This window comes from Pygoscelis adeliae, unplaced genomic scaffold, assembly GCF_000699105.1.
Source record: "Pygoscelis adeliae isolate BGI_AS28 unplaced genomic scaffold, ASM69910v1 Scaffold145, whole genome shotgun sequence".
Taxonomy (NCBI): domain Eukaryota; kingdom Metazoa; phylum Chordata; class Aves; order Sphenisciformes; family Spheniscidae; genus Pygoscelis; species Pygoscelis adeliae.
In genome coordinates this window covers 2,087,091-2,104,793 of record NW_008824866.1, presented here as the reverse complement: position 1 = coordinate 2,104,793, position 17,703 = coordinate 2,087,091, and the positions used below count along the sequence as shown (strand labels likewise).

The 17,703-nt window shown below is 40.9% G+C and overlaps 1 protein-coding gene across 1 annotated transcript in view; it reads left to right on the top strand.

The window, feature by feature from the left end:
- The window catches only part of LOC103917327 (neural-cadherin-like), a 44,584-nt gene extending 30,136 nt beyond the window's left edge, over positions 1-14,448 (top strand). The window contains exons 23-33 of the mRNA XM_009324449.1: positions 1,866-2,080; positions 2,378-2,505; positions 3,343-3,470; positions 3,612-3,744; positions 3,827-4,007; positions 8,824-8,990; positions 9,653-9,917; positions 10,713-10,893; positions 12,274-12,527; positions 13,457-13,611; positions 14,047-14,448. Coding sequence (XP_009322724.1) covers positions 1,866-2,080; positions 2,378-2,505; positions 3,343-3,470; positions 3,612-3,744; positions 3,827-4,007; positions 8,824-8,990; positions 9,653-9,917; positions 10,713-10,893; positions 12,274-12,527; positions 13,457-13,611; positions 14,047-14,448 — 2,209 coding nt within the window. The remainder of the gene's footprint in view (positions 1-1,865; positions 2,081-2,377; positions 2,506-3,342; positions 3,471-3,611; positions 3,745-3,826; positions 4,008-8,823; positions 8,991-9,652; positions 9,918-10,712; positions 10,894-12,273; positions 12,528-13,456; positions 13,612-14,046) is intronic.
- Positions 14,449-17,703: the final 3,255 nt, after the last annotated feature.

Here is a 17,703-nt window from a genome sequence, read left to right as displayed (position 1 = left end):
ACTTAGGTTCATCATAGTCTCCGGGAAAACCTTGGGAAGTTTGCAGGCTGTACCGGTTCCTTTAATGTCATCCCGCAAAATGCTCTTCTTTTGTGCAACCTACCTTAATGTTGTTAAGCACTTAAATTATGTCACTTATGTCACTTAATAACCTCTTCCCCACATTCCTTGCCTCATTTTTTCTCCAAAAATGACATCTTCTAGACAAAATAGTATGAAGGTGAAAAAAATGATGGGACTATAGTAGCTCAGAATGAGCCTGGTCCCCTTCCAGAAGGTAAGACTTAAGCATGTTTGCTTAAAAATGGTCATCCCAACTTAGGAAAGCAGAAACAACTAGCCAGCCTCTTCTAAGAACCCTTGATAGGGGTGATAGGACTCAGAATGAAGCTGCAGAAGCCCTGGTCATAGTAAAGATCTGCGTCTGACATTGCTGCTCAGATGTAATCAGCCAGGGAAATCTTGCTGCCCAGAAACTCTCGGTAGGCTCCTCCACCTATCATTTGCTCAACTCTGAGATTTCTTTACTTCTGCTCCATTTTCAGTGGATTTTTCTGAGTGATCTTTTTCTGCATCCTACCCCGTCACTGTGCTCTCATTAGGTACTAGCAATCTACGGGAAGTAGAAACTAAGAAATAGGGGCCCAGCTGTTCTCCCTCCCTGTCCTCCTGCCCATTTCTGTTGCTCCTTTAGTTTCCCCCTTACCATTTTTGTTATTGTCATGCCGTGATTACTCTTTTCTACAGAATCCCCAGAGTATTAAGGAAAGAACCCCAAGCATCTATTTTTGATAGTGTAAAGGAAATAAACCAGTAAGTAGCTTGCAATAAGAGTGAAGTCATCAAGATCTATGACTGTCATCCCTTTTCTCACTTTTTCTGGATCATATTACCTTCCCACAACCTTCCTTTGCTTTCCCTGTCAACATTATAAAGTCTTTAAACAAGCTGATAACTAAGCCTAGTGAAAAGTGGGTTTCTTATCTTTGCTGAAGAGATTAGAGGTTTTCAGGTGCTTTGTATATTACGTCTCCATCATTTGTTCACAGAATTATTCTTGCATAGACATATTATCATTTAGAACTAAAGCTAAATTGTGTTTGTACAAACAAGTCAATAGGGAACGTTTTATGATGGGAGTTTTGCTAGTGCTTAACCCGCACTATGGCCTAGTCAACATGGGCCCCTGTGTTTAAAGTGGAGAGTCCTGCTGTGGGAAGAGCCCTTCATGACTTCTGCTTGGATGGTGGATTTTTGCTTTTATTTATTTTCTCCTTTAGTTTCCCCCTTACCATTTTTGTTATTGTCATGCCGTGATTACTCTTTTCTACAGAATCCCCAGAGTATTAAGGAAAGAACCCCAAGCATCTATTTTTGATAGTGTAAAGGAAATAAACCAGTAAGTAGCTTGCAATAAGAGTGAAGTCATCAAGATCTATGACTGTCATCCCTTTTCTCACTTTTTCTGGATCATATTACCTTCCCACAACCTTCCTTTGCTTTCCCTGTCAACATTATAAAGTCTTTAAACAAGCTGATAACTAAGCCTAGTGAAAAGTGGGTTTCTTATCTTTGCTGAAGAGATTAGAGGTTTTCAGGTGCTTTGTATATTACGTCTCCATCATTTGTTCACAGAATTATTCTTGCATAGACATATTATCATTTAGAACTAAAGCTAAATTGTGTTTGTACAAACAAGTCAATAGGGAACGTTTTATGATGGGAGTTTTGCTAGTGCTTAACCCGCACTATGGCCTAGTCAACATGGGCCCCTGTGTTTAAAGTGGAGAGTCCTGCTGTGGGAAGAGCCCTTCATGACTTCTGCTTGGATGGTGGATTTTTGCTTTTATTTATTTTTTTAATAGATGCAAATGTTCTGCAAATTTCCATGGACCAGACTGCCAACAGACAAAACACAGCTTCAGAGGCCATGGCTATGCCTGGTTCCCTCCTCTTAAGCCTTGCTTTGAGAGCCGCATCTCCTTAGAGTTTATCACTGAAGTCGCCGATGGCCTTCTGTTGTACCACGGACCAGTGGCACGAGGGCAGCCTGGAGAACGGGAAGATTTCCTTGCATTAGGTTAGCAACTTAAAGACTATTTGTTCTTTGTGTTTGTGTGAAGGTGAGATTCTACTTACAGTTGATAGGGTTTTTTTAAAAAAAGGTTCAGAAAGTTACTTTTGGAGAATAAGGAAAATGCAGAACAATTTGCCAGTATGCCCAGTTTGTATCCTGTGTCACTCTGTTAGAAGTTGGATTTTTTTTTAAGCTGTCTAAAGAACTCCTCCAACTAAAATCTAACTGCAACAGTCATTTCAGCTGAGTTTGAGTGAGAACGTGGTTAGTGTGTATCCAATAAGAGTCTTTCCTTTGCAGAGCTCTTTGGTGGTGTCCCGTCGTTGACCGTGAGCCACAGCTCTGGTGAGCTTTTCCTGCAGCTGTCACAAAAAGTTAATGTTGCAGATCGCCGCTGGCACAATATTAAAATTATAAATGATGGAAAGGCAAGTGTAAATATGGACAATCCTGTGGAAGCACTAATTCATGTACTAATTATTCCTTCCAAATCCTTCCTCTCTTCTGTAGAGCTCTTTTGTCACTCAGTCTTCCATCACCTCTGCAACAGCAGGGATTGAAGTTTGTTAGCTCAGACGTCCCCTCAGTCTTGAAGCAGTGAAGCAGAACAAGGCCTGGAGAAGTCTGATCCAATTTTGAAACTGGCCCTGCTATTTTCTTTGTTTAATGATCCTATCTATCGCTTAGACTACAGAGCTGTAATAATCCAGGGGCTAAATGCTTCCTGGACTGATGGAGTGAAATATCCTTAATTTCTCTGAGCGGGAAACCCTGCCTCACCAAGTGACTTTAGACGGGCAGCACAAAGGAAATAGATATGCTTTTGTGTAAAGGGAAGAGCTTGCTGGTATAACACTGGTGAAGGCATCTGCTAGGCTCCCCCTTCTTCTCCCCCATAAGATAAACTGGGGGGCATGTCAGGATCTGGGATGGGGAGCCTGGCAGACCGTCTGCTCTGCTAGATTCTCTCTCTGGGTTCTGATTTGGCAGAGAACTCCAAGAAAATCCCATCTTCCCTCTGCCATGTCAGTGACTTGGCATGGTCATGATAGAGTCAGATCTTTCTTTTGTGTGGCTCCTCAGTTATACGCCATGTGCAATAACCTTCCAGATCAGTATGTGGAAGTATTTTATTATTTTAATAAAGTTTCCTGCACTGTAATTGCTAGTTACTATCCCCCCTTCTGCTAAGTGAAAGAAAATGTGTAAGTAAAATGTATGCACATCCCACAGATGCAATTGTTTTAAATAATGCTTTTCTCTAGAAAGTGAAGCTGATTCTTGACCACTGCGTAAATGTCTCGGTTAGAGACAATGACAGTGTCGTTAAGAAGATCTCACAAATGGATCTGTCTGCCTGTGAAGCCTCTGAAGAGACTGTGGGATCTCAAAGGTAAAAAAGAAACAAAAACAAACAACAAGAACTGGAAACATAATGACTCAAAAGAGTGAAGGAAAAAGGGGGGAAAAGAATTCGGCCAAGCTGCTGTATTTTGCATGCCACTAATTCTTTCCTTCCCTCCCTTCCCTTCAGCATGAGTAGGCTCTTCAGTGGCCATCAGCCCCTGCAGCTGGGTGGAGTTAAGAAGACTTTGCCTTACCACGATTCACAAAGGCGCTTCAGAGGGTTTGTTGGCTGCATACGCAATGTCATTGTTGATAGTAAGGTAGGGCTACTAAGGCCAGTCTTGGGTTTACTGCTGTTAACTATAGACACCTGATGTGATGCTTCTCTTTGTCCTTTTCCAGGTCTATGATTTACAGCACCCTGCAGAGTCTTTGAACAGCGCTCCCGGCTGTGTCCTTACGGATGAGATGTGTCAAAGCAGTGGGATGGCCTCCTGTGGCGTCCATGGCAAGTGTGTTGGTGGTTGGGATTTCTTTCACTGTGACTGTTCCCCAGGATATGCTGGACCAGCCTGTGAAAAAGGTACTGCAAGTTCTAGGGTGAAATTAATGGTGAGGATCTGTGGGAACAGCGTCAAACATACTGCTTTAAATGTGCCACGACTTTGAACTGAGTAGCCTAATAAGACCATGCTGTACTCTGGGAGTGATTTCGATCTGCAGCAATGTAAAGATCCTTCTAACTCTTGTTGAATAAAGATAATGTCACAGATGAGGGTCTTGTTGAGACCTGCTTTACTTTGTAGGGGAGGCATGTGGTCAGATGGGTTGTTTTGTCCTTTTCGTCACAGCATCTTATTTCTCAGTGGTGAAAGATGAAACATTCTGCATTGTGCCTTCTTTCTCTGATCATACTGATCACAAAATGTAGTTTAATGAACACGGTACTGTTTGTCACCTTGCAGCGGTTATAAGAGTGATGAGGTTGCCAGCTTGATATGTTCTCTCTGTGAAACCTGGGGGCACAACCCTCAAGTCCTCAGGCCCAATTTTCCATCTATAAAATGGGGATAATTGCATTTGCTTGTGACAGTCACTGGAATGAATTGAAGGTTGTGCAATGCCCCTTGATTACAGCAGGGTGTGCATGTGGGGACATAATATCAGGCTGGCTCCAGCAAATGTGTTATCCTGTACAAAATTAACATGAAATATGTATCGGAGAACAAAAGCATGCAAGGGTGGATAATCATAGAATCATAGAATAGTTTGGGTTGGAAGGGACCTCTGAAGTTCATCTAGTCCAACCCGCTCTCTGTGTGCAGGGACATCTTCAACTAAATCAGGTTGCTCAGAGCCCCGTCCAACCTGACCTTGAATGGTTCCAGGGATGGGGCATCCACCACCTCTCTGGGCAACCTGTGCCAGTGTTTCACCACCCTCAGCGTAAAAAATTTCTTCCTTATATCTAGTCTAAACCTACCCTCCTTTAGACTAGATATCTCAGTAAATACTAGTACAAAATCTAACCAAATACTAGTACAAAGCCAAAATGCATTCAAAAAAATGAGAAGTCATGAACTATAATCCTTCCAAAGAAATCTGCAACTAGGAAAAACCTAGTATGTGGAAAAAAAAAACCCAAAACCCAAAACAAAACAGTTACCTTTTTCTTGCAGTTCTGGGATGCTTAGTATTTGAGTTCAGTTGGTCACACCATGTTACAAGGTCCACAGAACTTGTTTCTGCAAAGAAAATAATATGCTTTTCAGTTTACTAAACTCTGGTTCCTAAAAAATATATGGAAAGGACAGTTTTGTACAAAATTGCTTGCTGGCATAGGAGAGGAGCAAGTCGTCTCAAATGTTGCAGTTGCCATTCACTTTTGGAATTAATACAGATGGAATAGGAACAGCAAATGCCCACTTGTATTTTCATGTGTATTATTTTCATATGAAAATAAGCCATAGCCTAACTCTTGCTTTAAAGGGCACCACACATGCCCACACAGGACATTGGTGTGATACATTCTGCCTTCACACTTGAAATTACCACACTAACTTCTTCGTATAGGCAAATCCACAGAATGACCTCCTTAGTGATATGTATAGATGGTCTGAGTAGACTAGGTCGAATTCTGCACTTCTTGCAATTAATGGCAAAATTGCTACAGACATCAATGACCGTCCAACAGCCCTTGTTTTGCTAATTAGAGGATTCATCTCTATAGGATCAAAAAACAAAATGCTCTGCTCCCACTGAAATCGATGGGACTGGAAAACATTCAACTTACCCTGGACATTCTGGCCCTTCCCACAATGCCACTCTCCTCAACTCCTTTTTTTCTTGATGTATAGCAATCCACACACACAACTCCAGCTAGTATCATTAGAGATTTCTTAATATGTACTTAGGAATAAATGGATCTTTACTCATTAAATGCTAGGATACAGGAATAGTACATTCATTGTTTGTTTTTCTCTAAGCTGTAAACATCCACAGGGAAAGCTTTTATTTAACTTCTATGCCAGTGGGCCGGTTAGATACTCCCAGGTTAGCACTCCAGAGCTTGTGCTCACATCTGCTCTCTGCAGCCTTGATGAAACCTGAACAACAGTCCAAATCCAAAAGAGGAAATCTGATTGCCTCTTTTACGTGCAGCAACCATGGCAAGTGTTAAGTCAAGCGATGCAGATTTTAACATCTCGCTCACTGCAGGTTTGGAGAAAGTAAGATGATGTACATCTCCATTAACTGCAGCATAGCTGTATGTACTTCTTATTTCACATTTATATTGCACTAGTATCCAGAGACCTCTGAGAGGCCTCTCTCCAGCTCTGAAACTAACCTGAAGTATTTTAGGGGTTGTTATTGGAAATAGGTTTTCCATTTGCTTAATAGTCTCTTCTGTTCTATAGTTACTTTGAAGTGTTCATAAAAGCTGAGATTTACAGAATATTGATATTATTATGCAATCATATAATTATTCTCTGGTTCTAAACTACATTTTTCCTTGACTATATAAATAACAATAATGCATGTGTTCCACGAGCGACCCAGCACCATAGCTGAGTCTGACTGGCCTGTAGTTCCACGGGTCTTCCTTTTTTCCCTTTTTAAAAATGGGGGTTATGTTTCCCCTTTTCCAGTCAGTGGGAACTTCACCAGACTAATAATGAAAACCTCAGAGACATTGTAAGAAGGGGCAAATGTTAGCACAATTCAAAAATTTAGCAAATAAATCATTTAACTCCTAGTAGCCCACAGCCATGTTTAGGGTAAAGGGGACACACACTTAAAGTTGGCTCTGTCCTCCCTGTCTTAATACCTTCAGCAGCCATTGCTCTGAAGCAGAAATCAGAAGTGAGTTACAGGTGTTTATTGGGACTTTACCTGCCCTGTATCTGCCTTCTCCCTCTGGGTACAAGGTACAAACGATGCGGTTGATCGTAACAGTCTGTAATGAGCACCAGTGCCCCCTTTGGGGGTTTTGTGTAGTGTTGGAAGAGGATTAGCCTGCTCAGTCCTGTAGTTTGAATGAGGTACAGGTGAGGATGAGCAGCAGTGAGCAGTTGGAAAGGAGCACAGGTGAGCTAGCATTGAATCAATGTGCTGTGATTAATAGACATGACTGGTGGTGTATTACACACATGTTTTCAGCTCTATGCACTTACTTTTCCTTCTTGTATACGGAACAATAATACCCTATGCAGGCAGCCAGACCCTCTCTTCCTTTTTCCATCTGCCACACAAGACTTAAAAGGCATGACAGTAAATTACTCAGCGGAAGCTCTGTCTGTCCGACAGAGTGAGGACTGGAATTGTAATTGGCATGTTCTAGGCCTGCAGCCTTCACTGTTTAAAGTGTTTATAATGATCACGGAAATGGTTAATATAGTTCAGTTATTTGTATTAATGTTTTGCAGACAGATGATACTGGTTTATAAACATCTGTCTAGATTTAAATCTTCTTCTGTTTTGCATTATCTTGGGATGCCGGTTCACAGCCCAACTGCTGTATTGGCTCCTACCCCTCACCACTGTGGGACAAACCAAGTGCTCAGAAAGTAATTACTCGAAATCTGTAAAGTCATATCCTGATGTAATAGGAAAACTTTGATTGGTTCCAGCTTCTTCTAATATATTGGGCTGCAAAATGCTGGTGTTCAGCTGATGCTTTATGAATGGCTGAGCCATGCTCGCAGCAAGGAGCAGGCAGCTGGGGACAGGAATCACTGTAGTGTCCCAAGAAAATCTATCCCTGCTCATCAGTCACAGCCTGTAGTTGCAGAGATCGTGAACAAGAGAGAACAGTGGGCTAGGAAGAATAATATGAAGGGAATAAGCTAGAGGAGAAAAGAAAATATGCTTTAAGAAAGAAAAGAGAGAGGAGAAACAGTGAGAGGAAAAGAGAGTGCAGAAATGAAGTCTCTTGATCATTTAATATTTCATGTCCTGGGAACCAGTCTAAGTGCCCCAGCATCAGCTAGGCAGTTCTTGGATTTCTACTTGCATGACAGTGACCTTAGATTAGCTGTTGGCGACCCAGCGTTCTTCTTGTCTAGTCGCTAACTTGGACTATATCTTTATGTGGTAAGAAGAAATTCCTTTTTTCAAGTAAGCTGTGCCCAGAACAAGCAGATCTAGGATTGCTGTCAGGTAGCGAGACTGAAATGGGTGCCTGCCGCATAAGAGCACCAGGGTCTGGGTGGTTTAGTGTTTTTTGATTTCCACAAAAGTATGCAGTGCAACTTCATCACACTCTCTGCTGGACAGCTGTCAGATGGATTCCCCAGGATGATGGGGAAAGAATTAATTTCCGTGTGTTTTCCCTAGTTAAGATAATAAACACTGACTTAATCTCTCTTTGTAATGAAAAAAATTACATATTATAACTTTTGACTCTGTGCCAGACCCCAGGCTTTCTCTTGTGCCAACTGAAATGGGAAGTAAAGTCCATATTTTCTAACAGTGAGGGTTATTAACCACAGGACTAAACTACTGAAAGAAACATCAGATTCTCATTTTTTTGTCTTTAGATCAATCCTAACTACTTTACTGGAAGGTATGCTTCAGATCTTAAAAAAAAAAAAATATAGGAGTTATTTGACTCAGTGTAGGAGTGATTGGGTAGAATGTGTAGCTTGTAACAGGCAGAATGTTAGAGACATTATCTGATTGTCCCTTTCCTACCTAAATTATGTATCCTTTGTTTGTTCTTTTCCTCTTAATTCCCTGGGGGGTGGGGGGATGCTTTCCGTGATGCTTCATTATGTTGTCAAAGCTTTGTAAGAACTAAAATTCTGACATTCAGAATTGGTTAATTCTCAAGCAGTACAGATCTGAGGGAGCAGCAAGTTCTGAGATTTTTGCTTTGATTTTGTGTGTGTTGTGATTAGTTCTTCCAGAATGGGCTTTTGGAAGGGACAGTTGGATCCATTATGAGCTGAGAAGCATCCTCAGCACTCGCAGCACTCAGATCCAGCTGATGGTGCGCACCCGTATCTCCCACAGCACCCTTCTCAGCTTGGCCTCTGCCGATTGGAATGGATACATCCGACTGGAGGTGAGCAGTCCAAAAGCCATTCTGTTTCAGTGCTCTTAAATTTGTATTGGAGTACCCCAATAAGAGAAAAAGATGTAGTTTCTGATTAAGGACACCTATTCTTTCATGTAATAAAGAGCAATAATTTTCCACGTGAGGGTAACTACTCTCATTTGTGTTGTTCTTCTCAGTATTACCCTTTCATAGCATAGATTCTAGCTGTTTCACTGCAAAAAGTACAGGTGAGTGCATGTCATACACATGAATGGGGAAGATTGTTTTGTCCTGTTTGCCTTTTCCCGTTGCTTCTATCTGTCTCCAGCTATAAAACTTGTCTCTACGTTTTTGTTGCTGTTGAAAAAGCTGTCTGGATTATATTAGCCACAGAGAAGTTAATTATTCCAGTTGTAACAGGAGGGTCAGCTGGGAAGACTTAGAGGTAGACAGCAACAGGGAGAAGATTGATAAAAAGGCTCATCTGAGTTAGAAGAGAGTGGCCTGTAAAGAAAAAAAGCTGATAATCCCTGGACTTGCCATTTTCTTGTGGTAATTTTTATCTGGGAATAAAGGACTTAAATGAAAACGGTACTCTTGTTTTTTTAAAAACTCAGGTCCATTTCTTGAGGCAGGAGAGTGTAATAACATTTAGAAGTGCATTAAATATCTTTATTCTTGTCTTCTAGGTGGTTCAGGGTTTCTTTAGTGTTAACTTCAGCTTGGGCGACAAAAATCACTCTTTGAGAATGAGGACATTACGTATAAACAATGGCCAGTGGGTTCTTCTGACCATGGAGCGCTACAACAACGAATTTACCCTGCGCGTTAACAGTGGTGGAGGTGATCAAGAAGTGACCTCTGTCTTGGGTACAAACAGATGGTTTGAAATGGATTGGGCAAGCATTGTGCTAGGAAACCGCTTTCCCAATCATTCAGAGAGTGATTTCCAAGGTACGTGATATGATGAGCTCCCAAAGGGAGGCAATTAAAGCCTAAAAGGGGCATCTCTGAGTGTATTGGAGAGTCTAAAACCCAGGTAAGAATTCCCATGGCGACTACTATGCCCATGAAATCCCATCTCCTCTACTAGGGAATTCAGAGCTCATGTTCAACTCTCTATTTGCCGTTGTATCTGGTTCTAGTGAAGATGTGAGATTTCCTGTAGATATTGAAAGATAGTACTTCAGATTTTTATTTCCCATGCCAGAGTCCCCAAGTAGGGAACTCATGCTGCAGTCTTCACTCCCTTTTTGCCTTGGAAGGGTTTAAGGAACAGACACAACACCTCCTGGTAGGAGGAGAAGGATTTGGAAGGCAATTCATGGCGCGCTGTCCATTTCCTGGGGTGGGGTACTGGGACTTAGAGATTGTGGCTCAACAGAAGACAGCTTTTTCCATTCTGTTGCTTCTCATTAGGCCCACTTTTAAGACTATATTTAAATCTAGATTAATTTAGTGGAGCTGTTCTGGTTCATAGCACAGTTCTGCTAAATCGTTGCATTGGTACAACCAAGCTGTCCTGTAGAAGTATTGTCAATCTGTAGATAAACCAGGGCACACAGGCATGTGTCCTGTAGCTCTTCTTCTAAAGTAAAACTGATAAGCAGTATAAGGATCTTTTTAAAAAATATTTTAAGTTTTTTACAATGCTCTAAGATGTCCTGCATATGTACTGGGGGCAAGGCTTGAGGTGGGGATGTTGCTAACTCAACATGTTTCTCTGTGTACTCCCCTGCTTTGATGCAGGTTGTATGCGTGATGTCCAGCTGAATGGTCATCCACTTCTTGTGGAGGGCAAAAGCACGGAGTTTGGCTTTATTCTGAGGCGGCAAGGTGTCACGATGGGATGCCATTCCAGTGCCTGCAGCAGCCAGCCCTGTTACAGCCCTTTCCTTTGTGTAGACCTGTGGAGAAAATATGACTGCCGGTACATTAAGCTTTTTTTTTTTTTCATCCAGGGGTGGTTGGGAAGCTCTTTCTTTCTACCTTAGTTCAGGCAACTTGCTTCTAACAGTGAAACTCTCTGCTGCTGCTGGTAAGAGAGGGGCATCCCAAGGACAAATCCTGCTCTCCGTCTCATCTCCCAGCATGGGCCAAACTTGCTTTTTCCTGCAAGTCTGATATGGAACCTATTTACTCCACCATTTCTTCCATGGTGAGAAGATCACAGGCCAGTGAGGAAGTAAAATGCCCTTTGATAAAAGGTGGATTGCAAAAGCTTTGGTCTCTCTTTCTCTGTGTGACAATATATATATTCTGATATAGTATATACATATATTGTATGTGTATAAAATATATAAAATACATATTGCATATACAATATATATTTAAATGTATTTTCTGTAAAGAAGTTGAAATTAATCATACTTTGTATGAAACAATGAGACTTTCAGAATTAGACTGTCACAAAACTGGGTTCTAAAATTGGCTGCCCAGGGCCAGAATCAAAGCCTACCAGCTGGTATCCTACACAGTTAGTTCCTTGGAGAAGATCCACTATTTAAGGAAAGTTTTCAAAACATATATTAAAATATAAAAATAAAAATACAGGCATTTCTGCTCAAAAAAACCAAGCATACATACACACAGGACTGGGAGAAGGTGTCATTTGCATTCCTTCAATTCAGCCAAAATTTGGCACTTCTGAGGCCTGGTGATTCATTGCTGAAAGAGGCTGTGTGCCTCTTTTTTAATTGTGCCTTGGGACACTGCTTTCTTCAGTCTACTTCTGAAAGAACAATATGAAGAACATTTATTCACTAGTATTTCTCCTTTGGATTCCAGAAAGCAGGTCTGTGCTCGAGCATCCCTGCCCAGCCTCTCCGATTACATACCAGAAAAAATCACTTTCTCTTCCAATTAAAGTACTAAAAGACAAGATGGGTCATTCTGAGGAGGTCACTGACGTCTCTTTCCCAAAGGCCCAGATGATCATTACAAAGCTTATACTAAGTGCTTGCTAACCCCATTGATCTCAGGCATCCATTTCCTTCTAGGGGTTTTGAACATAACTGTAGAAAAGGGTTAGTCTGTTCAGAAGCTGACGGATCCCTTTTTTAAGGAAGGAGTGAAGCTCTTCTGCGTATCTTCTGGATAGGGAAAGCAGAACATAGGTGCATGTTTTCATAGCCTACTAGCTCACTGTGTTAGAGTTTACATCTATTTCATACTCTCAATGTGGATTTGTGGTTTGCTTGAAAAGACCTTAATTATTTGCTTTAAGGAAATAGTAACAAACTGCACAAACCAACATACCACTCCAGATGCTTTGCTTGCCTAAAAGATATGTTCTGCTTTTGCTGTTCAGGTGTCCAGCTGGAAAAGTAGAAGTGACTGACAACCTTACAGGGCTCAGACACTGTACCTCATCACCTTGTGGACACTGGACCTGTAGGAATGGGGGTACCTGTGTGGCTCAATCCCCAGACAAGACTATCTGCCAGTGCCCCAAAGGTTACAAGGGAAGATGGTGTGAAATTAGCCAGATGAAGGCTGGAAGGCCCATTGGACTCAGCTCTGGCTCTATTCTGGCAATCAGCATGTGCCTCCTTGTCTTCCTAGGTAGGAAAACAAGTACTTTTTTTCCTTCTTTTTAATCTTGTACCTTGGTCCATTGAATCAAGTCTGCTTTACCCTTGTATATTGTGATCAGTGTTTCACTTTTTCTGGACATCACCAGTTGGGAGTTCATTTGAGGATGCTAAGAGGCAGGCGTCAGCACGTAGTTACAGTTTACTTGCTTTGAAGCCAGTTCAAGCAAATTTAGGACTTCTCTCTTTCACGATCACTTATTTTCAATCTTTCCTAAATAAAAGCTTTCCATCTATGTGTGCAAATCTGTGTGCAGCCCCCTCCATCTGAAAATCCCACCTGCCCTGAGCCCTAACATTTGTTTTAGGTAGGACCTACAGCTAGTACGTGCTATTCACATATTAGGAAGGCAGAGATCTTTCTCTAGAAGGTTAATGATCTTAACAGCCGAGCCTCATTAGGAGTGTGGGGCAGAGAGAAATGTTTACAGTGTGTCTAGTTTCAGGTGCACTTTGGCTGAAAAGTTAATAACACCATAAAACTGTTTCTCATTGATAAAGAAAAACTGCATACACATCTCAGAATAGTAAAGAGTCCATGATTATATTACACTTGTAACCTTCATTAAAACAGTGTTTTACTTACTTTGGGTATCTTATTTACTCAGGGTTGGTGAAAGGCCAGAGATTGGCCAAAATTCCTTCTATTTAAATGGATTCCTTTAGGTAAGTAAAATACCCTTTTAATGAAGTTTATAATGTAATATACATAGATGATTCTTTACATTCCTGAATATAAGTTGGTTATATATTAACAATTACACATCTTTTACCTGGGAAATTGGTTGTCAAATTAAGAGTTGATTTAATGTCTCAGGAGTCATATAACTACTTGTTTGTCATGCATATATGTCATGTGTCATATGTCATGTAACAAATATGTGTCTTTATTTCTTCCAGCACTCTTGGTCTCCTACACGGTGTGGAGTCAGTGGGGAAGTTCAGGGTTTCGGAAAGGAGGAATTTACCACATTCCTGAAGAGCGTGAAAGCTGGGAGGATGTTAGAGAAAATGTCTTCAATTATAATGAAGAAGGAGGTGGAGAACTTGACCAGGTATGATGCAGCTTCAATCCAGTCTTTGCAAATCCAACCTCTCCTCACCTTCCTTTCCCAGACCTTTTATTTAACGTATTGTCCTTATCCAATTGGTTTTTTTGTTTTGTTTTGTTTTGTTTTTTTAACCTGAAGTACTCTTGAGTGGGAGGCTTCTATTTCAACCCAATCTGTATCTTTCACGATGCTGATCATCTGTAGCCACCTTTGAGGGAGCTGCTCTGGACACAGCATTCTTGCTTTAGCTGAAGACTATCATTGCAAAGTGATTTGATATGATCTGAACTTAGCCCTCTGAACTAGGCTCTCTCTTTTCTTCAATTTGCAGAAAACTCACAGAATCCAGTTTTGTGTTGCATTGAGTTTTAAAACATTTTTGGAACCTGTTTCCTTTTGTGTTGTTTCTCTCTGATATTTGTATTCTTTTTTTTCCAGAATACTTACAATATAGATGAACTGAAGAAACCTCTCCATACCATTCCCTGCTTCTCCTTGAGGGCAGCTGCTCCACACTCCAGGACACCCACTGGCCCAACAAGAGACTCACTCTCAAAACATGCACATCAGAAACAATCAACATCAGCTGTCACCAGTGTCCCAGACTTCAAGGAATATGTTTCTCAAATCATCTGGGATGCAGACAATGATCTACAGAGTCTTCCAGCTGACACTATTCATTTTTACTGCTTAGAAGGGCAATGCTCTCTAGCAGGGAGCCTTAGTTCCTTAGACTCCATTAGTGGTGATGAAGATCTAAATTATGATTGCCTCCAAGAGTGGGGGTCAAAGTTTGCCAAGCTTAAAGAACTCTATAAGGTCTCAAACAAACATTTGTAACCAGAGTTAAAGGAACTTGAAACATTGCCATGACATATGGACACTACTTTTAAAAATGTCCTTTTTTATATATAAGGTACTTAAATTGATGCAAGTTTTTACTTACAGTAGTATGATATACTCACTTTTCCCAGAAGTGATAATCCGAACAGTCTTTTTATATGCGCTGTACAGTTATTTAATGGTAGAAGTGCAAAGACTTTTAAAGCATGAATTTTCTTGAAAACTTTGGTATGTAGGATTTGTAGAGAGTAGCATTATAATATCCCTTTTTATTTGTGTAGACCACAGTGACTTACTATAGAATCATAGAATGGTTTGGGTTGGAAGGGGCTTTTAAAGGTCATCTAGTCCAACCCCCCTGCCATGGGCAGGGACATCTTCAACTAGATCAGGTTGCTCAGAGCCCCGTCCAACCTGACCTTGAATGTTTCCAGGGATGGGGCGTCCACCACCTCTCTGGGCAACCTGTTCCAGTACTATAATTGTCCTAGAACTTGAATTATTTTCTCCCTACTATTAATATGATTCCTATCAGGTGGGTAAGAATGGGTAGGGCATTTTTTTTAATTGCATTCTGCATTAATTTTAGACTGTGAAATAATTATTACAAAAGTTAAATATAAAACATTTTAAATTTCTGTTTTTCTTGTCAGTTTTTGTCTTATCCTCCTAAACTGTAATCTCCCCTGACATCACACACACCATCTCACTCACTGTTACAAGCTGCCCAACCATGTGAAACTTTTCTGTCTGAGCTTTTTTCTAATTACCTGTAAAGAGGGGGAAATAGTGGAAAGATCCTAGCTGTGAATAGCACTTTGCTGATGTGACCATTTACAGTCTTAAAAGCAGTTGTCAGGTTTGGGAAAAGTTTATATTCAGTAAGCTTTTATTTCCAACCTTGCTTTCCACATGGAACCCTTCTTCAAAGTCTGCAGCTGGAAAACAGAAGAGCTGATAGTAGGTGTGAAGAGAAGCTAGAAGGGAATCCAGGCAAAAGTTGAAACCAAACTCTTTCAATCAGGACAGTCAATGTAAAAATTGGGTTCCTCAAAACAGGAACCATGGAAAACCTACCCTGTTGCCCTTTGCCTCCTCCTGCTCCCACCCCCCAAAAAAGGACTGTGGTTTGAGCATGGAAAGGGGAGTCAGGAGCTTCTGAAATCTAACATTGACTTGAACACTCACCTCTGTGACCATGGGTAAATCACCTTGTTCTTTCCCTTTCTCTGTTTCTTACCGTTCTGAAATAGGGGCAGCTACCAATGCCTGGGGTGATGTGTGAATGTTAATAGGTGCTTACAGTGTGCTTGAAAGCTCTGAAGTGCTAAGATTTGTTTAATTGTTTTCTACTCAGTGTTTTTTTAATTATCAGTACAACATGATACTCAATGTTTGTTTTTTATTGAAGTCTTGACACTTCCTGTGATTTATAAATATTGTTTTAAAATTAGATCTTTCATCGCTATTCATCATTTTACTTGGCATAAAAAATGCAACTATAAATTAGTTTTGTACCTAGAAGGAAGATTTTGATACTATTAGAACAAGTATAATTTACACTGAAAATTGATTGAACAAAACCACCGTGTGAACTGAATAAAAAATCTGCATTCATTCCATAAAATTATTTATATCAATGATACTAAAATAGCAATCTTTATTAGAGAGATTTAGAGCAAAGGGTCAGTGTGAGCCACTTCTTCATGCCACAGTCTCATATGGCTGGGCATTGATTGTTCCTACAAAGTCATAAAAAGTAAATAATGTAAATATTGTAGCTTTATTAACATATAGCCACATCTTGCTTCATGTAAATTTTTCCTCCTTTCTGAAGATGTATGGTCTTGTAAGAAATTACATCCGGGGATATTACATAAGTTGTTGCTGCAAATGAAAACTGCTGAGCCCCAAAACTTCAGTACAGCGACTGTTCTGAGTCTTGAACTCTTAGAACACTTTCATGAAGTGCATATACATTTTTATTGCTCTTTATTAAGTTGCCTCTTCTGAACTTGGTATCAAGTAAAGCTTAGCATAATTACTAGTAAACTGTCTCTTCCAAAAGAGACTAATTTGAACAATGTTCTACAAATAATGCTGACAGGCTAACTAGGATCTCCCAGAGGATTATTTTGCAATTCATATTCTGAAACTGAACATTTTACATATGGATGCATTATAGAATCAAAGAATAGTTTGGCTTGGAAGGGACCTCTGAAGTTCATCTAGACCAACCCGCCTGCCATGGGCAGGGACATCTTCAACTAGATCAGGTTGCTCAGAGCCCCATCCAACCTGACCTTGAATGGTTCCAGGGATGGGGCGTCCACCACCTCTCTGGGCAACCTGTGCCAGTGTTTCACCACCCTCAGTGTAAAAAATTTCTTCTTTCTATCTAGTCTATATCTACCCCCCTCTAGTTTAAAGCCATTCCCCCTTGTCCTGTCGCAACAGGCCCTGCTAAAAAGTTTGCCACCATCTTTTTTATAAGCCCCCTTCAGGTACTGAAAGGCTGCAATAAGGTCTCCCCGAAGCCTTCTCTTCTCCAGGCTGAACAACCCCAACGCTCTCAGCCTTTCTTCATAGGAGAGGTGTTCCATCTCCCTGATCATTTTTGTGACCCTACATTAAACAATAACTCAGGAAAGTTGAAGCAGTAGGGTTTTTTTTTTTCCCTCGAATAACTGAAGACACAAAGTAACATGCATGACAGAAGATAACAAATTCCGTTGTAGTCAGGACACGTAATAGACTTCTGTCCTCATGGAAGATGAGAAAGAGGAAAGTTCTTCTGTCTCCTTGGGTCACTTATAGCCAAATGCAGAATGTTTATGGCTGGCAGGTCACTGTCTAGCTAGATAGTTAAATGGACTGAGACTGAGAAAGGGCCATTCCAGGCACTCGTTTGATGCAGTATCCCCTGTTCTGCATGCTGCGGATGTTGCGGCTGTTGAGCAGATGAGTAGCAGTCCTGTAGGAAAAGAAAAACAGGCCGGTCACTTAAGGCAATGACTGGGGCGAAAGAGATTGCCATTGTATATCTACACTGAAACCTTGCTGTGCAGCCTTTGTGAACTCTTTTCTTGGTAAAATATTTGAGAAATTCAGCCAAATGACTGAAATAGCTAAAAGCTTCTGCTAGTCGTCCTGCTTCTCCACCAGACGTTGACATCCTAGGAAGAGGCATACCTGAAAAGCTTGAGAACCAGCTCCTGGCTAGTCGCAGCTTAGAGACCGGCATAGACAGAC